The 22,841-nt window shown below is 36.3% G+C and overlaps 3 protein-coding genes across 6 annotated transcripts in view; all 3 read right to left on the bottom strand.

Annotated features, from left to right (window-relative positions):
* The window catches only part of kcnc4 (potassium voltage-gated channel, Shaw-related subfamily, member 4), a 47,496-nt gene extending 37,264 nt beyond the window's left edge, over positions 1-10,232 (bottom strand). For 2 of the 3 annotated variants that reach the window (XM_073909918.1, XM_073909917.1), the window contains exon 1: positions 9,172-10,232. In XM_073909918.1, the coding sequence (XP_073766019.1) occupies positions 9,172-9,789 (618 nt within the window). In that variant the 5' untranslated portion in view covers positions 9,790-10,232. The remainder of the gene's footprint in view (positions 1-9,171) is intronic. The other variant, NM_001195196.1, reaches the window with a different exon arrangement.
* A 2,346-nt stretch (positions 10,233-12,578) lies between these two features.
* hspa1b (heat shock protein family A (Hsp70) member 1B) lies at positions 12,579-15,271 on the bottom strand. Its single transcript, NM_001100062.1, has 2 exons — positions 15,191-15,271; positions 12,579-14,517 (listed from the first exon to the last, which is right to left on the bottom strand). The coding sequence occupies exon 2, from the start codon at positions 14,496-14,498 to the stop codon at positions 12,579-12,581; it is 1,920 nt and encodes a 639-aa protein (NP_001093532.1). The 5' UTR covers positions 14,499-14,517; positions 15,191-15,271.
* Positions 15,272-16,369: 1,098 nt separating this feature from the next.
* ahcyl1 (adenosylhomocysteinase-like 1) overlaps positions 16,370-22,841 on the bottom strand; it is a 39,281-nt gene continuing 32,809 nt past the window's right edge. For both annotated transcript variants that reach the window (NM_201293.2, NM_001431061.1), the window contains exons 14-17: positions 21,083-21,151; positions 20,837-20,915; positions 20,638-20,758; positions 16,370-17,990 (exon numbers count right to left, since the gene is read on the bottom strand). In NM_201293.2, the coding sequence (NP_958450.2) occupies positions 17,984-17,990; positions 20,638-20,758; positions 20,837-20,915; positions 21,083-21,151 (276 nt within the window). In that variant the 3' untranslated portion in view covers positions 16,370-17,983. The remainder of the gene's footprint in view (positions 17,991-20,637; positions 20,759-20,836; positions 20,916-21,082; positions 21,152-22,841) is intronic.

The following is a 22,841-nucleotide window of genomic DNA, read 5'->3' on the forward strand; positions in this document are numbered from 1 at the left end:
GGTCTGACCAAAGGAATTGAATTTTTAATCCATCTGAATGATTTATCAACCAGCAAACATAAACAAAACAGTATCTTTCCCTGTGTACTGAGTGCTCGAATTTTCATTCAGTCCATCAAATGGACTATATTAGTGTACTAATATAAGGAATAGTGACTGAGGGTATAGACCAGGGGTGTCCAAACTCGGTCCTGGAGGGCTGGTGTCCTGCAAAGTTTAGTTTCAACCCTAATCAGAAACAGCTGGCCTAGCTAATCAAGCTCTTACTAGGTAGTCTACAAACAACCATGCAGGTGTGTTGAGGCAAGTTTGAGATAAAATCTGCAGGACACCGGCCCTCCATGACTGAGTTTGGACACAGACGTCTTGTTACAGACGGTGAGTATGGACAAAGAACTAGCACTAGTTTTACTTTGGTCATTTTGACTGAGTTTCTAATGGTCTTATCCAATAAAATTATTGATGCTAAGTTAAGGTAAAAGTGCTCCTGCTAGACACGGAGATTGGCTGGAAGAAAGAAAGAAAAAAAGAGAAGACCACACACACAGATGGGAGGATCACACGGGAGGATCCGACACTCTCAAGGCAATTCATAACTTTTTGATTTAGCAACTATTTCATATGATCTCATTCGTACAATTTAGTACGATTTGCTTATCCCCCAATGATGGTTGGGTTTAGGGGTAGGGTTGGGTGCCACTATTCCTTTTTAAATTCTTACATTTTCATTCGTTTATTTTTCAAACTAAACTAACAATACATAAAATAGTTACTTTTCTTCGTGGCTGGAGGATCAGCACATAAGTGCGGAAAAGAAATGTGTCTGCAAAAGACATAGTTGAGTCTGAAATGTGAGTGACTGAGAGAGTGAGTTGGGGTGGTTTACAGTATATAGGGATGTTTTCTGTCTGATGGATGAATATAGTCTGGATATCCATTTATTTCCTAGGGTGGTCACTTTTAACCACAGGTGTAACAAGGTTGATTAAAACACTCAAAATTTAATGAAAAGAGTGATCATCACGATATGTTCAAGCATAGTGTGGAGGATATCATAAGGCCTTGAGGCAATCAGATGTGAAACACAATATTTAAGAGTGTTTTAAGTTGTAAATTGGTCAGATTTGACCAGAACACGACAAGAAGTTTAAAGTACTGTATAAAAACCAGGTATTTAGCTGTCTGTATCTTTACTGTTACTTTGCAGATGTATTTCTATATATTATTTCTTATGCAGTATATTGTTTCAAAGTACTAACAATGTCAATAAAAGTCGCTTTCTTAAACTGTAATGTTAAAATTAAGTAGCTTACATTTTAATCTGTTTTGCTTCATAATGGGGCAAAACAACTGAAAAGAGCTTTAAAGAAGGCCACAGAGTTTATTCTTGAGACTCTATCACCAAAAAACTGATGTTTCGTTTATTTACCTCGACATTCTGAAAGAAAAGGTTTTTCATTGGCATTGGTTGTTCCATAAATAACCCTTAGCTTCATCAAACTTTTCCATTTAGCTTTCTGAAATCTCATATCACATGAAGAATTTTTGTTTAATTACTAGTGCCATTGTTGATCTTTGATCACTGTGTTTATGATTACTGAGGAAGCCTCTAGAACAGACATTCATATATAATAATAGCCTTGGGTTTCTGATATGAGCACAAGCTGTCAATCAATCACAACAGACTGGGTCATCTGACCAACCAGAGCACAAGCAGGCACTTGGAAGACCAGATCCTTGAAAAGAAAAGATGCTTCAGTATAAATAGTGAAAAAATGCAAAGCTGTTTTGACTTTAGAAGGATGTAAGCCTATTGGACACCTCCAAAACAAAATTAGGAGTCATTATAATAGTATAATAGGGACAAACTTATTGGAAAGCTTTTTAATAGCACACAACAATTGAGAACACTGCATTTACTACCAAAATGCACGGCACACATCCAGACAGTCTTTGCCACTGGGTCAATTACCCTGTGAGTGATTAATTACCATGGCGGTGAGAACATAATGTAGTAATTATAAGGTACAGCTTACATTTAACAAAAGCAACAAAAACTATCAACACATATACAACAAAATTTCCATCCTTTTAACAGTTTAAAGGGATAGTCCACCTAAAAATTCACTCACTCCCATTTATTCTCAAGAATTTTTTAAGAATGTTGGTAGCTAAACCATTTTCGGTTCCTCACTCACTGACTCACTAACTATCAGGAGTCATCACAGTAGATTGAACCACCAATTACTCATATGTTTATAAGTTGCAAATGTTTTATGCGGCACATGCCCTTTCAGCCATAACCCAGCACTGGGACCATTTCAGTTCCAGCTGAGTGAAAAGAAATTGATAAAATAAATACAGTTGAAATCGTTGTTGTATGATTCTTTGCTGGGACAACTGCAAAATAACCCAAAACAACAATGCCTGCCTTTCGATAAACTAAGGCTGAATTTAAATCTGATATTAATATGCATTTTTGTGAATCCGATCACAGCTGAATGACACAAAATACAGGTGTAAATGGGTCTAAAAATTTTGACAACTTCCTGAGGTATCTGAAAACAAACGCAATCTCATGTCAATTTGTAACTTTTGAATTTAGTGGCTAAATCTTATAAATTTGTTCAAACTCATTTATAGATTTTAGTACACTTTGCTTTTCCTCAAAAACGGGTAGAGGTGGAGTTTGGGGACTCCTTAAAAAAATGTTATGTTTTCATAGAGGGGTAGTTGTATGAATGCATACAAATTAGCCACATTTCTGACAATACATAAAATAGATATAAAATAGAAATAACTACTTACTAGGAGCACTTCTATAGTTCCGATTTGGATGAGTCAATAAACTTCAGTTGCATGTTTTTGTATTGTGGAAGAAACCGAGGGGAAATCCATGCAAGTACGGGAAGAACATAAGGACTAGAACCAGTGATGTTCTTGCTTTGAGGCAACAGTGCTAACCACTGGGCCACTGTGCCACCCATCTAGGAAAGGAGGAGTAGAGGTGAAAGAGGGGATTCTTCAAAAGGAAGATGGCTGTGATATGGAACTTAGGTTATTTATGGTGACTTGGGAATCCTCTGATTGGTGAATCATGAATTGGATAATATAGGACCAGCTGTGCAATCATAAGCATGGAATCCTCTCGAAATTAGTTTATAAATAAATCTCATTTAATAATCGCACCAGGACTAAGTTAGACTACATTTGGCTTGAATGACTTGTGTAGCAAAAATACATTTTTACATTTATAAAGGTCAGATATTTTTATCTTGAATGACGTTTTGATATTTTTTTTTACAGAAAAGCAATTAAAAATTACATTTTACTTTCTATTTCTCCTCTGCTGTTTGTACGCTGTGATTAATAAAAGCCTTCAGAGATGGATTTTTCTCTTTCTAACTGTATTAGCTGGCCTGAGCAGCCACCAGTAACATGGTAACATGAGCCCTGCAGCCCATAATGCTCTCAAGGCAGAGATAATTGAGATGGCCGAAAAGGAGCAGAGTCCAAGAAACCCAACCTTTTTTTGCTCCTTGTCATTTCTAGGCGATTGGAATATAATGATCTATTGTTTGCTCAGAGTGGTTTATTCCGTGCAAGGTGTACCTGCTCTGTTTCTTCCTTATTACTGCTTTTCCAAGAGGTTTAATAGTCTGTCAGGCTTGTGTGCTGGAAAAATCTAAATTAATTAGGAACAAACAAACATAGTAATGATGAAGAAGTGTTGGACCTCAAGGCAGCGGCTCAGCTGTGTGTAGAGGCTAACAATAAAAGCATCTCAGAGGTGACAAACACAATGCTTATCAATGAAACCTGTCTGTTTTGTAGCCTGAAGAAAAGACACATACTGTATGATACTGTTTTGTTTTTTTAAAAGTGACCTCTGTGCCGAACAACTAAAGCAATTAATTACTTCTAAAGTTCTCTAAGGGAAGAAATTGATTTTTCTGTGAAAATAAAAGAGCCATAAGGTCCAGAGTTCAATACTGTAACAGAGATTTAGCCTTACAATAAAAAGCTTTCACATTACTGATTTAAACAGCTCATTACAGCAGAGACTATACGCTCTGCCAGCAGTACTCTTGCTGGTGATGTGATTATAACTGAATCCAACCTTGAAATTTGCCTCAAAACACTCAGATATGAACATAAGAACTCGCATATGCATCCTTTGGGATAGCTTAGGCTGAGAAAGCAATTAATACTTTATTTTATTTTCCTTCAGCAATGACACACTAAATTGATCAAAAGTGACTGTAGAAATTATTATGAAACCTAAAACATTCTTAGAATTTTCAGTTCCTGTATAAACCCAGGCTCATTATGGATACATACGTCACAGGAGGTACTTTTTTTTTTTTGCAGTTTTTGTTTTCGCAAATCCACCAGAGGCTGCTGTGTACACATTTTCAGATCTCTAATTTCTCTCCCGAGTGCCATTAGCACCAGATCTTCTCACGTAAATCCACAAGAGGCTGCTGTTGAATAACCGACAGACCAATAACCCCCTCCTCCTCCCCTAAACCCAACCAGTAGTGTTTTAAAAGCACAGACTGACCAGTGCCCACCTGCTTCCCTAAACCCAACCGATTTTTACCACAATTTTTGATCCACATTCTCACCCTGTTATTTACTTGTTTATTTATTTTTTTGTCTTTTGTTTTTGTTTTATTTGCTGTCTTGAGCCATTCTTTGCCAGACTTCAAACCATATCATCACGACCAACTCCTCTTTGCGTTTCAAGTCCACAGACGTACATAGTGAGCTACTGGGCAAACTGGTAATAGCAAAAGATACATCCAACTAAAAGTAAGTTGTCAGCTGGTAGCACAAAAAGAAACAGAAGCCATCTGCGAAGTCATACCACATCGTAACGTTCGCTATAAAGGCTAAATGCAGCCATGCAGTACATAGCTCTGGCTGATACATGCTGTAATTCACACTCTCCATAAATGTATACCGGGGTACAATGAGCCTATGTTGAAAAATATGGAGTATTCCACAAATCTGTTAAACAATACAGCCATAATATTTTTATGGATTAGATAGGATTTTATTAGGATTATTTAGAATTTTGATGTCTTTTTCATACTTTTCATCAAATAAACATACTGTAGCATTGCTGAGCTCTTTTCATGACGGTCTAATGTGAGCAAGGGCAGACACATTACAACACAAATAAATCAAACCACTTTAAAAACACTTTGCTCTAATTGCATCATGGTAATACCTGCTGAGAGTCAATTCTGCCCGTCATCATTACGGACTTGACATTTAGACATTTTAAAAGTGCTATAATCAGGTTTTCTTAATCCCTCTTGTTTCATTTTTCTTTTATTCTCACCCAGATTGAATCTTGACAATATAAATAATATTCAAATGTGACCCTGGACCACAATAAATGCCATAAATGTCAATTCTTTAAAACTGTAACTGAATAAATAAGCCTTCCATTGATATATGGCTTGTTATGATAAAACAATATTTATTCAAGATAAATATATTTGAAAATCTGCAATCTAATTTCCAAATGTAAATATTGAAAAAAATCACAATAATTATATATAATAATTATTATATATAGATATTATATATATATATATATATTTTCTATATAGTTTTTATATATTTACAGCATGAAATGTTAAAACAGCTTTATGGAACAAGATATTCACAATATTTAAAAGATATTTTAGCATAAAAGTATTTTATTTTGACTCATACAGTGTATTTTTAATTATTGCCAAATAATTTACTTAAACATAAAAGAACATACTGTAAGGTTTTGTTATTCAGGGCCACACAAAATAAAAATGACCTCAATACATCTCATTACACCTCATTACATAATAAACATTCTTTTGTTTAGAGATGATTTTGTGCATTTATATACTATCAGTTTACAAACCTATCGCGATAAAGGAGAGAAAAGGGCATATCAGATTGTTGATTTATGGTAACACAAATCATTTTGTCTCTGTAGCATCACAGAAACTGCAAGTGTCATTCATCCATCACAGCAAGAGAGGATTTTACACTTCTGACATCAGCGTGTGACACACTAACACTAGGGCAGGTGGCATCTGTGTGAATGTGTGTGCGCTACAGAGTGAGACAGGTGCAGTTTAACAGACAGTTAGTGCTGATTGTGTTTCCATTGGTAACCGCAGAGTAAAGCTGCGGTCACACCAGAGTTTAAGTTTACGAAATTCTGTCGTACAGCTCTGCGAAAAGGGGCGGGATTAAACAAGCTTATTAGACATTTTTAAAAGCTAGCAATTGCTCCATGTTTTAAATTTCTGTCCAGAGATTTCATGTTTTGATCCTCGATTGGTCTCACGCAGTCAAGTGATGCGATTTCGCAGGTCAGTGTTCACCAAGCTTGAACTTTGAACCGCATCATCTTGCGAAACTTGACGCATGACCCTGCGTTTCCGGTCTGAAGCATTTGCGTGCGTATGAATGGAAGTCTATGGGAGGAAAAGCCCAGTGTGACCGCAGCTTCAGGATGATCAGTGATTATAACGTTTATGTACATAAAGCTCTAGAGAAGTGTGTAATTACTATATATTGCAAGATGCAAGTCAATGCCACTCATATTAAAGTGTCTAATTCAAATGTGCAAGTCATGGATTAGTTAGAGCATGTTAGGTTATGGCTCGTTTCATGTTTATTGTGCGCGTTGGTGTCCTTTTACATTTTAGAACATTACTAATCACACAGTTTGAGCCATTAGATGCATACATTACAAACAAATATTATCTAAAGTAAAATCAATCTATTATGATCTTAGTTTTACTGTATTTTTTAATGTGTGATACACTATGTCTGTCACACCTCAGACATCTTGCCCATTTGCAACTATATACAACAACGTAAAATCATATAATGTTTTCTTTACATAATACATTAAAGAGATATTTCATTTATTACTGTATTAAACTTTTAAAATGATCAATAATGGTAAATGCCATGTATCATTAATTAAGCTGTACAGTATCTCTCATCTTCTGTTATCATTTACCATACAAAAACATCCTTAAAAACTGGCAAAATTACATAAAAATATATGTGTATAATTCGGACCCTGAAACAAAGTTTCTTTAATTGTTTCTTTGCTTTTTATACTTGGCAAGTTTATTCATTCATACACTTTCCCTCGGCGTAGTCACCTTATTCATCAAGGGTCGACACAGCGGAATGAATCACCAACTAATCCAGCATATGTTTTACAAAATAGGTCCCCTTTTAGCTGCAACCCAGTACTGGGAAACATCCATATACTATCACATTCACACACACTATGGCTAAAATGGATTGTGGGAGAAACCTGAGGACCCGGAGGAAACCCACGTGAACACGTGGAGAACATCCAAACTCGACACAGAAATTATATAGTGGCTCAGCTTGAACCAGCGAACTTCTTGCTGTGCTGCGCACCGTGTGACCCCTTGGCATGTTCTTTTTGGTACAATTCTTTTGTTAGTAGAGCAGAAACTACAATCTAAGCCATATGCTGCACACCCAATGTGTCATTTTCATTTCCAAGCAAAACCAATAAAGAGAATCAAGCTACAAGTGTGCAGCAAACAAGAGTACAGTGCAGCACTTTAATAAAGATACATTTAATTTGATTATTTATACAATGAAGATGATGCAGTGTTGTTTTACATTGTTTTTCAATTTCTGTATCTGAATAATGTTTGACAAAACCATAAGGCAACACTGCTTGTAATTTGTTTAACATTTTATGCATGATTCAGTCCCCTGATGTGAATTATTGAACACTATCCAGATAGAGTTATTCAATGCATCTGATGAAACTATTCCAGGCGACGCGGTGACGCATTAGGTAGTGCTGTCGCCTTAAAGCAGTGGTCACCAAACTTGTTCCTGGAGGGCCGGTGTCCTGCAGATTTTAGCTCCAACCCTAATCAAACACACCAGAACAAGCTAATCAAGGTCTTACTTGGTATACTTGAAACATCCAAGCAGGTGTGTTGAGGCAAGTTGGAGCTAAACCCTGCAGGGACACCGGCCCTCCAGGACCAGGATTGGTGACCCCTGCCTTAAAGCAAGCAGGTTGGTGGTTTAAGCACCGGCTGGGTCAGTTGGCATTTCTGTATAGAGTTTGCATGCTCTCCCTGCATTCGCATGGGTTTCCTCCAGGTGCTCCGGTTTCCCCCACTGTCCAAAGTCATGTGGTACAGGTAAATTGAGTAGCCTAAATTGTCCGTAGTGTATGAGTGTGAATGAGAGTGTATGGGTGTTTCCCAGTGATGGGTTGCAGCTGGAAGGGCATCAACTGCGTAAAACATATGCTGGATAAGTTGGTGGTTCATTCTGCTGTGGCGACCCCACATTAATAAAGGGACAAAGCCGAAAAGAAAATGAATGAATGATGAAACTGTTTATATCGCAACATTTACCACAGTAAATTAAAAGATGTCGTGCAGCTCTAATTCTAATGATGTATTAAACTCCTAACTACAACGAAAACGCAAAAGGTACAGTTTGCCTGAGCATTGGACCTTTTTATGGTCGCAACTTGTGAAATTCATTGTGTCTTGTTTTTGGTTTGATTGAAGGGACTGATTTGTGTCGTCATTGTTTTATAGTCAAACTAAAGAGTTTGTTTAAATGAGAACAAAAATACAGTTTTAGCTTGTTTAGTGCACACAAGGTTCAAATAGCAGCATTCACACTTACTCAAATTACCTGCAATTGCACCAGAGTTGATTTTAATAATCCAGACATACCAAATGTATACACATCCTCCATTTAAAGGGTTAGTTCATTAAAAAATGAAAATTACTTCATCATTTACTCTCTCTCTCTCTCTTTCATGTGGTTTTAAATATTTTTGAGTTTTTTCTGTTGAACACTATTTTGAAGAATGCTGGTTGATATAGGACTCATTGACTTGCATAGTGAGGAAAAATGAAAAATGTACATTTTGTTTATCAAAGTAACTATATATTCAAACTATAAACTACATATAAGTATGCTTTAGTTATATTAAGTATGTTTACCTGCTTTTAATCACACTATAAATACGAATATATAATTATTTTAAGTTTCACTGTAAGACAAAAGTTATATATCTCTTTGTGATATGGTCATATTTTCCCCTTAACCCATGTTATTTGGAATCAGATCTCTTACCCTGGCTGCACGCGAAGAATAGGGATCTTCAAAGAGCGCCCATATTTTTGGTTGCCAAACTTCACAGCATCCCCTGGAGCGGTCGGGGCTGTCCTCAATGCCAAAGCGTCTGGGCATGTCCTGGTCATCCTCCGCGTCCTCAGGATCCGGCGGCTCGAATATGTCCAGCGCCTCCTCTGCGTCCCTGTGCTGGCGGTAGGTCATCCAGCAGCAGGGCTCCACGTCCGTCTCGTCGATGCCCCAAAACGCCAACTCCTCCTCGAACAGAGGGCCGCACACATCCGCCGGGCAGTGGAGCTTGCCAGTTCTGTAGTAGTTCAGCACATAGGCGAATATGCCAGGGTGTCGGTCAAAAAAGAACTCGCTGTTCGGGTGCGTCTGCCCGGTGTCTGCGTCCGGGTTCACCTGGCTGTCCGTGTCCGCGAGCCAGGCGAGTCTGGAGCCCGGTATGGTCCTCAGGGTGCTCCTGTAGGTTTCGTGGCGCGTTCCGCCGACGTTGATGATGATTTTGTCCGAGTCTTCGCATCTGGCCATCTCTTCCTTCAGACATGATTTGGAAGGAGGTTTGTTGCCTGACTTGCGCCCGCGGTACGACGAAACACACACCGAGCTGATCATAGATTTCGATGGAGAGGCTTTTATTTAGTGACTCTCTTGGCTTTCTAAACCAGCGCAGCTGCTGTCAGTTACAAAAGTCGCACAACTGTAGAGAGTTTCCGCCGTCAACATGACCGTGAGACGCGGGAAGAACCACCTGTTACCGGAGAAACTCCTCGGTTTTTTCTTTCTGTCTACAGGTTGCTGCTGGTGCTGTTCCTCGTGTATGGGCACTTTGGCACGATAGTAAACAAAAAACATTTAAAAATAGCTCAAATGTTTGTCTAAAAACGAGTCTCTTACTAAACTCTCGTCTCTTTGTCGCTGCATTAGTGAATTCCAGCCTGTTGTCACGTGCGCGCGCATTATTCCTGACACAACATTGAGTTAATAAGGGTAAGTTTGATTGTACATCTGTATGAGGATAAAGCGTCTGTTGTCGAAGGGTGAGACGGGATCAGTTTGTTGAGAAAGATCTGTTGCATGTAGTGACAGTCAGGCGACACTGCCCATGGGAGGATGATGAGGATGATGATGATGCTCCAGTGTCTCGGTAACCCTTACAGCGCTGCATACGTATGAATGTGAGCTCAATTTGATTAGTGAAGAGGAAAGCTTTTGTTTATTCGATTATTGGCGATATTTCAAGGAATATGATGACGCATTTCCGCACTAATTAGCATCGTAAATCTGACTGTTTATATTTATATTTTTAGATTTTAATTACCTTTTATGCATATATTTAACACTGTATTTGTGTTTGATTATCCTGCCAATCCATATAAAATGTCCTTAAGTCTAGAAAAGTTGTATAATTGTATTTAATTCTGTTTTATGTAGACTACATGCATGGCAATGTTGTTTCAAAAAAGAATGTTGTTTCGAAAAAGTAACCTGTACGGGAATTAAAAATATTACAATTAAATAAACATTTAATATTCAAGATATGAATGCTTAATTAAATAAGTACATGTGAGAAACTTGACATCAGATATAATGTAAATTGGGTCCAAGTCTTCTATCATGTTGAGTGTTCTGTAAGAGTTGAGCAGTTTGGCCTACAACGTCACCTAGTGTACAAAATTAGGTAAAGCAGGTTTAACCCCCTTTATTTATTTATCTGTTTGTTTGTCTGTCTGTTGATTTATTTATTGGTAGTAAAGAGCTATAGTAATTGAAGTTAATTGTTATGAAAAAGATGAACAATATACAGATGTCAATTTGTCAAGTTTTACGTTTCATTTATTGTGGGATTGTAATTATGTTGTACAATTTTGGAAACATTTTGGATAATTTATTAAGGATAATACACAAGATGTTTCTGTTTTAAAGATATTATTTTTAATCATTATGAATCTGCCTCTACTAAAAGAAATGCTTGTTTTGCTATAAATTTATTTTCTTAGTAAATTCCATATCAGCAAATGCAAATTTACTTAAAAACCAAACTATATATTTCCTGATTTATTTTTTGGTTTTTTTTTTTTTTGCAAGAATTAAATCATTTTTTTAAATATAATTTCTTTATCTGAAAATGGGAAAGCAAACAGTACAATTTTATTTTTATGGCTTTAATTTCATTCATTTATTGAATGAAATTAAATAAATGAATTTATTTGAAAATGTATGTATTTGGTTTATGTATTACATACCAAAATACATAAATACAAATTTATGTATTTGGTTGTTACAGCTTAACCAGCGACTTATCCAGCATGTGTTTTACGCAGCGAATGCCCTTCCAGCCGCATCCCATCTCTGGGAAACATCCACACACACACATAAACACTACGGACAATTTAGCCTACCCAAATCACCTGTACTGCATGTCTTTGGACTGTGGGGGAAACCGGAGCACCCAGAGGAGACCCATGCGAATGCAGGGAGAACATGCAAACTCCACACAGAAACACCAACTGACCCAGCTCGAACCAGTGAGCTTCTTGCTGTGAGGCGACAGCACTACTTACTGCCCCACTGCGTCACTGGCTTTAATTCATATACTGTAATTGGTTCTTAAATGGCTTACCCTCAAGTTTATTTCATGTTCTTTATTATTTTTTTTAATTTCTTTCTCTCTTGTACATTTTTCATGGACAATGTAATTCACATTATTGTTGTACACAAATATCGATGTAAACATGTCAACTGTTTTTTGCAACAAAAAATAAAATGCTTTACTTTAGATCTGCAAAAAAAAATAAAAGCCCTAAATCAAAAGTTGTGTTTCACATTTGAATTTGCAAATATTTAGAGCAACACAAGTGTCACTATTTTTGTGTGTTCACATACCACGATCCAAAACATTTACTGAGTGTTATTCCTTTTGAGGTATACAAACAAAATTTACATGTCATTTTTTTCCACCCTGCTTTTTTAAACAGAAAAATAAAGACAGATTTCGAAGGATTTCTTGGTTTAAATTGGCATTTTTTTAATTGTCGAAAATGATAAATACCAAATAAAATACAATAAAACATTACTGAAAGACAATTTGCAGGGATGGCCAAACTCAGGTTTCCTGCGTGTTTTAGTTCCAACCCCAATCAAATACACCTGAGCCAGCTAATCAAGCTCTTTCTAGGTATACTAGAAACTTTCAGGCAGGCGTGTTAAAGGAATTTGAAGCTAAACTGTGCAAGAAACCGGCATTCCAGAACCGTGCTTGGAGTTTGGACACCCTTGCCTTAGAGCATTAAAAAACATTTGACAAACAAGATATAAAAATAATTTAGCACAATAAACTAGACATATGTCTTATTTAAATCAGTAATTAATAGAACTCCATGTGTATGCACACTTTACTATCTCTAGTCCACCTCTTCAATGGTGGGGCCCTGTGATGATTCAGGCTGGGCTTGGAATCCACATCCACCTGCAGGAGGAGCTCCTCCCTGATACAGCCGCGAGATGATTGGATTGCACACACTTTCCAGTTCCTTCTGATGATGCTCATACTCTTCCTTTTCAGCCAGCTGATTGTTCTCCAACCAAGAAACGACCTCTGTACACTTATCAATGATCTTCTTCTTATCCTGTTCGCTGATCTTTCCCCTCAGGTTCTCATCTTCAACAGTGTTCTTCATACTGAAGGCGTAAGACTCCAGAGCGTTCTTTGCTGCGATCTTCTCTCTCTGCACTTCATCCTCGGCTTTGTACTTTTCCGCATCTTGCACCATACGCTCGATATCCTCCTTGCTCAGTCGACCTTTGTCATTGGTTATAGTGATTTTGTTCTCTTTTCCCGTGCTCTTGTCGGCAGCGGATACGTTAAGAATTCCATTGGCATCAATGTCGAAGGTCACCTCTATTTGAGGTACACCACGTGGTGCTGGTGGGATCCCAGTAAGGTCAAACTTGCCAAGCAAATTGTTATCTTTGGTCATAGCCCTCTCTCCTTCAAACACCTGGATCAGGACTCCCGGCTGGTTATCGGAATATGTGGAGAAGATCTGCGTCTGCTTGGTGGGGATGGTGGTGTTACGTTTGATGAGTGCAGTCATGACTCCTCCAGCCGTCTCGATTCCCAGGGACAACGGAGCCACATCCAGAAGCAACAAGTCCTGGACATTTTCCGAGGTATCACCCATCAGGATGGCAGCCTGCACCGCCGCTCCATACGCCACTGCCTCATCTGGGTTGATGCTTTTGTTGAGATCCCTTCCATTGAAGAAGTCCTGCAGGAGCTTCTGTATCTTGGGGATCCTGGTGGAGCCGCCAACCAGAACAATATCTTGGATCTGAGACTTGTCCATTTTGGCATCTCTCAAAGCCTTTTCCACTGGATCCAGCGTGCCTCTAAAGAGCTCCGCGTTAAGCTCTTCAAAGCGAGCCCTAGTGATGGAAGTGTAGAAATCGATGCCTTCAAAGAGGGAATCGATCTCGATGCTAGCCTGAGAGCTAGATGAGAGGGTCCTTTTAGCTCTCTCGCAGGCCGTGCGCAGCCGTCTTACTGCTCTCTTATTCTGACTGATGTCCTTCTTGTGCTTCCTCTTAAACTCTTCAACAAAGTGCTTCACCATGCGATTGTCGAAGTCCTCTCCACCCAGATGAGTGTCCCCTGCTGTGGCTTTCACTTCAAAGATCCCATCCTCAATCGTCAGGATGGAGACATCAAAGGTGCCTCCGCCGAGGTCGAAGATCAGGACATTCCTCTCTCCCTTCCTGCCCTTGTCCAGGCCGTAGGCGATGGCAGCTGCTGTGGGCTCATTGATAATTCGCAGCACGTTCAATCCGGCAATGACCCCTGCGTCTTTGGTCGCTTGCCTCTGTGAATCGTTGAAGTACGCTGGGACTGTGATGACAGCATTATTGACTCTATGACCCAGGTAGGCTTCGGCAATCTCTCTCATTTTGACCAGGACCATAGATGAGATCTCCTCAGGGTAGAATGTCTTGTTTTCCCCTTTGTACTCGACTTGAACTTTTGGTTTGCCATCTTCACTGATGACCTTAAATGGCCAAAGCTTCATGTCAGACTGGACAACCTGATCATCAAACTTTCTGCCAATCAGTCGTTTGGCGTCAAAGATGGTGTTGTTGGGGTTCATGGCGACTTGGTTTTTGGCAGCATCTCCGATGAGTCTTTCTGTGTCTGTAAAAGCCACATAGCTTGGAGTGGTTCGGTTTCCTTGATCGTTAGCGATGATCTCCACTTTGCCATGCTGGAACACTCCAACACAGGAGTAAGTGGTTCCCAGATCAATGCCAATAGACAAACCTTTAGCCATCTTTGATTGTTAAAATCACCTGCAATATTAAAAAAAAAAAAAAAAACATTATTTTTATTTAATAATGTAAAAGCTATTTATGGGATTATTTAAAATAATTAATCAATTTTTACAAAATTATAGTAATAAAAAAGCAAAACAAAAAATTAAATGTTTTTAAAAAAATGTATATATATAAAATATATATTATATTATATTTTCCAAGAGATGGGTTGCAGCTAGAAGGGCATCCGCTGCGTAAAAGATATGCTGGATAACTTGGCGGTTCATTCCGCTGTAGTGACCCCAGATTAATAAAGGGACTAAGCCGAAAAGAAAATTAATGAATAAATTTAAATATAAAAAATATGTAAATATTACTGATTTATCTGTAAAAATTAGACATAAGACAATGACAACATCTGTTTAATTAAAAAACAATCTTATATAAACGATGACAATTATATTAAATATGTATAATTTATAACATTATATTATAATAACATCTAAAAAAATATTACGTTGACATCAATGAAATGTCGCTGACTTGCATGTCTAAATTAATACACTCTACTTCTACTTTAAAAAAAAATTAATTATAAATATATTTTATAAGAATTCCTAAAAAGTGTGAGTATATAATATTATTTTAAACTATAGAATACTATAGCAACAACAACAAAACAAATTTTCAAATGTTAAGTCTCACTTACAGGTCTTGTGAGTTTCTTCAGTCGCTTTAGAGAGCGGATTTCAGCTCTGTTTCGGGTTGCTCGAGTCGTGTTTTCTCGTCTGCTCGGCCCGAGCGTTTCTGCGCACTTTATAGCAGTCATCCTCCTTCTAGAAAGCCCAGATTTCTCTTGACTCTGGCCGTAACTTTAGAGTCTGACAAGCCCTGAAGCTTCTAGACGCGGAATGGGGGTCTCCTGCGTGCTTCAAAGACACGTCAGAGCTCCAAACATAGAAACGGAACAAGCTGGAATTCTATTTCTTTTCTGTGCAACAAGTGTTGGGTACTACTAGATTTGTCGCTGATTTTTCCGTCACATATTTCTAACTCATTATTATATTACAAATGACGTTATTTTTATTTCATTATTACTTTATTAAGGGCATATTATTTATGTAAGACGTGCCATTAAAACGCCGAGCTGTTTTGTCACATGCTATTTGTTACTTTTCTCAGCGATTACCAGGATGGGCCAATCGAAGTATCTGAGGTGAGAAAAGATGCGCCGTTAATAAGAACAAATATCTGACACGGTTATTATATATTTCGGGTTTTCTAGGATCGATTATAAGGATAAAATCGCTTAAGTCTGCCATAATGTGTCAGAGTTTTGCAGATTTTTGTACGCTAAAACGATACTGAGTCTGAGGAAGATGTTTTTACAAGCATGATTTACTACCAATAGTATTTTTGTCGGATTTTGTAAGTGTATAATGCCTTTAATTTTTGACTAGTAACGTAAATCAAGGCTTTTTATGACCATTTAGAAACACTAATTTATGTTTAAATTATAGTCTACGAATCATATTTCGACTAAATTTAACCAGGACTATGGATTGCCTTTTTGTCTATGAAAGTTACAAAGGTGTAATGTATTCATATTTTTGACCCAGGTAACGCATTTTTTGTTTAAAAAAGAAGAAAGACATTACTGCATCAAAAATAAAATACACTTCTAATAATACTGAAATAATATTAAATATGGAAAAATTATTTTCACAGCCCCTTTAAACAGAGTCAAAAACTGTGTGTAAAGACCACATAAAATGCCCATTCAAAAGCACATCTGTGAAGTTATTGCAATGTAAATTTGTCATATATCAAAAACAGTAAACACAGAAATGCTTCTAACATTAATATCATAAATAAAAACAAAAACATATTTAGTGAGAGCAAGATCTTTAATGCAGGGATTGGATGACGTCAAGGCAGAGGAAGCACATTTGACAAATGATGCAGTGAAAGGTAAATCACAAAGTGCAGATGAGGCAAATATATTTAGATGGCAGATTCACAGTGATATTTACTTAAGACATATGCAGTCCCTTACAGATGGCCATCCAGATATGTGGGCTTACTGTGAGTCTAGCCAAGGTACGTTGAGGGCAATAGGTTCAGCAAACCATAAACGCCTCAAAATCTTATTTCAGCTGCAGTTTAGAGCTGCACGACTCTAGATAAACTGAAAATCACATTTTGGTTTTATTTGTTTAAATACAAAAATCAGGATTGGATTCTGAATAGACAAGTTAAAGAAATTACAAATAAAGTTAATAATTAGAGGTGCTGACAAAATCGGTTGCTTTCTACCTTTTTTAATTAATATTATTATTATTAAATATTTTTTTCAGTCTCAGTTTGAACGAATGACTCAATAACTTACTCATAAAGACCTTTTTAAAGTTTATCTTGAATAAATTATTCTGCGACATGAATTTGAATAGCTGCAGCCTTTAAGTTACTTTTAAAAGGTGATTTTGATCGATACAGTAAGTCCCAAATGTCCTCCCAGTACTTCTATGACAGTTTAATGTTTGTAACACCGAAAAAATAACACTGGATTAAAAGACTGAAGCAGTTTCATAACTTTAACACAACAACTGCTCTGTCTGAATCCGATTTAAACGTTCACTGTGATGGTTAAAGCTTTAATAAACATACATATCGCAAATCGTTTAAAAGAAAGATTGCGAGTTTTAACGATTAATCATGCAGCTCTACATATATTCTCATCTACGTTCGGCCTACATGACATATAATGGTCAACAACGTTATCTTAATATAGGGTTTCATGAAAGGCCACAGAGATGATGGAAGTGTGCCAGAATGTGAACGGGAAAAATCCCAGTTGGTGACGTTATTCATAAAATCCCCCCAAGCGGGGTATATATGTAGCAGCAGGTGCTGCCGGGTCACAGAAGTTTCTGCACACAGTGGTGTGTATCATATTGCCAGAACATTCTAGCATTTAGCCGTAATACACAGTACATTCATTTAATAATTTAAAAAAAAGCTATTATACTTTCTTATGTAAGAGGAATATTATGTGAAGACTAACAGGTTCATATTAAAAAAGCCACAGAGACATCCTTTTTTTTGGTCATGAAATCTTAAGTGTAGTGTAACTTCACGTCAATGGAATCAATGTGTAAAAAATAAAGCATGGTAATGATTATCAGTCGTCCTATGAGATCAGTAACTCTAACCAATATTTGGCACTTTTTTAGAGCCATAGACAGTGGTCCGCTTCCTTTCTTAGGTTAAAAGATAATTTTACAACATATGCTATAATACATCACTTCTAACAACGCACTAAAAGTGACATGAATGTATATATTTTGTCACAGGACATTAGTAACACTATTAAATAAGAATAACATTCGGTAAAATCAAGTTTTGCTTTAAGAAATGTATATTAATATAAAATAAATCTCTTGCTTCACTGGTTATTACAGATCTCTCCATCTTTGATGAAGGCTGAATCCATCCAGTCAGACTAATATCTGTAAGCAGAACAACAGGAAATGTTATTTTCGTTCAGTTTGGTATGTTGTTGTTGTTGTTGATTACTTGGGGTCAGTAGGATTAGGAAATGATAGGTTTTATTCAGAGATGTATTAAATTGATCCATGGTTACAATAAAGACATGGATAATGCTACAAATACTCTGATATCAAATAAATGCTGTTGTTGTTTTTTTATTTATTCATTAATATTGAAGAAAAATATCAGTTTCTACACAAAAAAGCAGCAGTCATTACTCAACATTAATAATAAGAAATAATAATGATTTCTAAAGGATCACATGGCACTGAAGCCTGAAGTAAAATATTACATTTTGAAATATTTTAATAGAGAAAACAGTGATTAAATTATAATATTTAAAGTGTTTTCCTGTATTTTATATCAAATCAAATTTTGTGCACACACACAAAATGTAAAATGCTAACATAAAAATCTTACCAACCCCAAGCTTTTAAACAAAAGTAAATGTTATGCTGAAAAGCTCTAATTATAAATAGTCGATTTATTGAAAACCAGCAGAGGGCAGTAAGTGATAATAAACAGTTACAAATCTCTATTAAAACAGTTTATGTCTCTAAAAAACATTGTGCATTCCTTAAGTGCACTTCCCACAGGTGAGTGGGCTTGACAAACCACCTGTAGGAACACTCCTCTCTCCGTATGCACCAGACTTAAACTTCATCTTACAAGAACACAGTAAGGAAAAGAATGTTTACTTGTGAATGTACCACCAACTTGTTTTCTTCAACCTTAAAAAGCCCCTTTGCACAATATCGTACAGAATATTGTTATGTTAAAGTGCTTGTATAGTCTTTCTTATATATATATATATATATATATATTATAATTCCAACAATTGAAAAAAAGTGTCAATTTTTGCAATATTTTGAACCATCTTTATAATATTTTACATATTTTAGACATAGTTGAAGGTAAAATTATTAACCCTCTTCTGAAATATAAAAAAAAAATTGAATTGTTTTACAGAGCAAGGAAATTTTTCACAGTATTTCCTGTCTTTTTTTTCTGGAGAAAGTCTTATTTCTTATTTAATTTTAGTTTGGCTAGAATAAAAGCACTTTTTAATTTTGTTAAAAACAATTCTTAAGGTCAATATTATTAGCTAATTTAAGAAATATTTTTTTCAACTAGGTAAAGAACAAACCACTGTTCTTTAATGACTTGCCTAATTACCCTAATTAACCCAGTTAAGCCTTTAAATGGCACTTTAGGCTGAATACTAATAAAAATAAATAGTAAAATAATGTCACATCGTCATGGCAAAGACAAAAGAAATTAGTTATTAAAACAATTATGTATGTAAAATAGAAGTTGGTTGTTTATCCCACATATTAACACATATTGACCAATAAACTCTTTAATTTCTGGAAATATTCATTCATTCATTTTCTTGTCGGCTTAGTCCCTTTATTAATCTGGGGTCGCCGCAGCGGAATGAACCGCCAACTTATCCAGCAAGTTTTTACGCAGCGGATGCCCTTCCAGCCGCAACCCATGTTGGGGAAACATCCACACACACACTCATACACATACGCTACGGACAATTTAGCTTACCCAATTCACCTGTACCACATGTCTTTGGACTGTGAGGGAAACCGGAGCACCCGGAGAAGGCAGGGAGAACATGCAAACTCCACACAGAAATGCCAACTTAGCCGAGGTTCAAACCAGCGACCTTCTTACAGTGAGGTGACAGCACTACCTACTGCGCCACTGCCTCGCCTTCTGGAAATATATTTTAGATTTTTTTTTTTCCCAAAGTTTTTCAAAAGAAGGTTAAGCCAGACCATTGTCTTGCAATTCTTGGATATTCTGAGACAATAGACACTTTTCCAAAGTCCTAGCAACATCTCCTTTTGATAGGCCTAACTCTTGTGAAAAAACTTTTAAACTGAAAAACTTCTAACCCTACATGTTTTAAAAAGAGTGGATGGTTGAATTGTATCAAGTCATTTGGCTTGAGAGGATACACTCCTCGGAACCAAAATCTCAACACCAATTTCAAACTGTATGGCAACCTTTTGTGAATTTCCTCAGAACTGATTAGTGCTATGCCAATGATTTTTTGAAACAACTGATCGTACTCTGATAATTATATTTGAACATTATGATTGCTTTAATTAACAAATACTCCCATTTGTTTGTTGTTTATTCACTTTAATTCATTTATTTTTGTTTTCTGATTTAATGCTGGAGCTACTATGTTTATGCCAGTGTATTTCCTTTGTACTGTTTTTGTATTAAACAAAAAGAAAAAAAGCTTAAACTGTAGTAAAACTACAGTTGAAGTCAGAATTATTAGCCCCTTTTTTATTTTTTTTTATTTTTTTAAATATTTCCCAAATAATGTTTAACAGAGCAAGGACATTTTTACAGTATGTCTGATAATTTTTTTAGTTTTTTTTTTTCGATTTGTTTTATTGAGGCTAGAATAAAAGCAGTTTTTACTTAAAAAAAATGTAGGTTTAAAATTATTAGCCCCTTCAGCTACATTTTTTGATAGACTACAGAACAAGCTATTATTATACAACAACTTGCGTAATTACCCTAACAAGCCCAGTTAACCTTCTCCGTTAAACAGAAATATGGGGGGGGGGGTTGTACCTGTAGTAATTCGGTTTAAAGGGTCCATTCTTATTGAGGCCCATATATTTGGCCTGTTCATCAGACAGCTCTGTAAGATGAGCATCAAAGTTGGGTAGGTGCAAGCTGGCCACATATTCATCTGAAGAACACACAATTTATCACAGTTAATGCACAAAGTACTGAAGCTGTTGGTGGAGACAAATTCAGATAATCTTACCCATTTTCTTGGGCAGCAAGTAGACGTCCTGTTTATAGCGACCTTCTGGTGCATTATACAGCTCTATCAGGGCCAAAGCCTAAGATTAATACAAAAAAAGAGCACAACAGCCTGCGATTAGAGATGTTAAATCAGCCGTAATAGTCATACAGCTGTGCAGGAGCACTTAGGAGCTCTGGCATAAATGGATAAAATGTCAGCGGTACAGACGCAGCTAAAACCCAAAGCGGCGGCAGGTTAAATTACCTGGGTTGTGGCTGTGATTGATAGCACAAATGAGGGGACTGTTGAGCAGCTCAGGTTCAGGAGTCGGCCCTGAAAAACACAACACAAATGACTGAGATTGACTGTGATCCAGCAGAAAATCACATATAGAGGAAAGAAATTTATCATGGTGGGCACATTCACAGATTGAGTAGAGAAAACTGGGGCTTTGGGAAAATTCTGTGGACCAAAATATATGTCATGGTATATGGCATAGTACATATCATACGTTGTGACAAGCATTTTTCATAGAAAATATGAAATTAGTGAAAAAATAAATAAATAAATTAAAAAAAAGATTTGATGGCAAATACCTGTGTGGAAAGTCAGATTTTTAATAATCCAGAAATTGTGAAAATGATAGACTAAAATGACAGACTAATAATGTTTTTGAATAATGTTGTATGTATATATATATATATATATATATATATATATATATATATATATATATATATATATATATATATATATATATATATACTGTATATATATATATATATATATATATATATATATATATATATATGTGTGTGTGTGTGTGTATATAAATCATGTTTTTGCAATTGTAGTCTTTAATGAACAGCAAAAACATGATATCTGAAGATGACTAAAAACAGCAGTTTGTACAAATAAATATTTATCAGAAAAAAATGTTTAAAGCCAAAACTTAAGTTGAAAAAGCATCAAGAAAAATATTATTATCTCAAATTATTTATAAAATTAATTAAAAATAAAATTTCAAATACTTTTTAAAAATAAAATATATTTCTGTGGTGACAAGACAGGGTTTTCAGAATTTAGAAATTTCAGAACTTCAGTCATGAATCAAATAGTCACCCGTTTGAGTTTCTTCTATTGAACAAAAAAGAAGACATCTTGAAAAATGCTGAGGACGAGAAGCCATTGACATGCGTAGTATATTTTTTCCTGGTATGTTTGTCAATGGTTGTTACAGATTTTCCACGTTCATAAAAATATATTCATAAAAGATATTCCTAAAGGGTTAGAACACCCGAGAGTAACTAAATCAGGGGTATCCAAACTCGGTAATGGAGGGCTGGTGTCCTGCAGATTTTAGTTCAAACTTGCCTCAACACAGCTGCATGAAAGTTTCTAGAAAGCCTAGTTAGAGCTTGATTAGCTAGCCCAGGTGAATTGGAGTTGGAACTAAACTTTGCAGGACACCGGCCCTTCAGGACTGAGTTTGGACAACCCTAGCACTAAATGGTCAGAAAAAATTGTTTTGTGGGAAGTAAATGTTTCTAAACTTCTGACTGCTACTGTATGCAACTGTGGAAATAGCTATTTATATAATCTAGTTTCAAATTAACAGTGATGTATAAATAACTGAAAAGTTAAATTCTTTGGTTTTTTTATTATCTAATTTCATTCAAAACTCTAGCAGACATGGTGTAAGTGCCATTAAACCCTTTGCTTCCAGAGCACTGGCTGACCAAAGTGCTGCAAAAGCTATGGGCTGGGTCTCAATGACTATGACTTTTGTCTTTGTGGATCCATTCAGGTGAAAGAAGCTCTTTCGTTGATAAACTTGTGTGGTCAGTGTCTCGGCAGGTTCTTTCACCTACAGTTGCAGTCAGAATTATTAAACTCCCTGAATTATTTCCCCCCATTTTTCCCCCAATTTCAGTTTAACAGAGAGAAGATTTTTTCAACACATTTTTAACCATAATAGTTTTAATAACTCATTTCTAATAACTGATTTCTTTTATCTTTGTCA

Source organism: Danio rerio, chromosome 8, assembly GCF_049306965.1.
Source record: "Danio rerio strain Tuebingen ecotype United States chromosome 8, GRCz12tu, whole genome shotgun sequence".
NCBI classification, from domain to species: Eukaryota; Metazoa; Chordata; class Actinopteri; order Cypriniformes; family Danionidae; genus Danio; species Danio rerio.

What these genes read in the sequence shown, in the direction of transcription:
- hspa1b (NM_001100062.1), bottom strand. Translation starts at nt 14,498, where the DNA reads ATGGCTAAAGGTTTGTCTATTGGCATTGATCTGGGAACCACTTACTCC.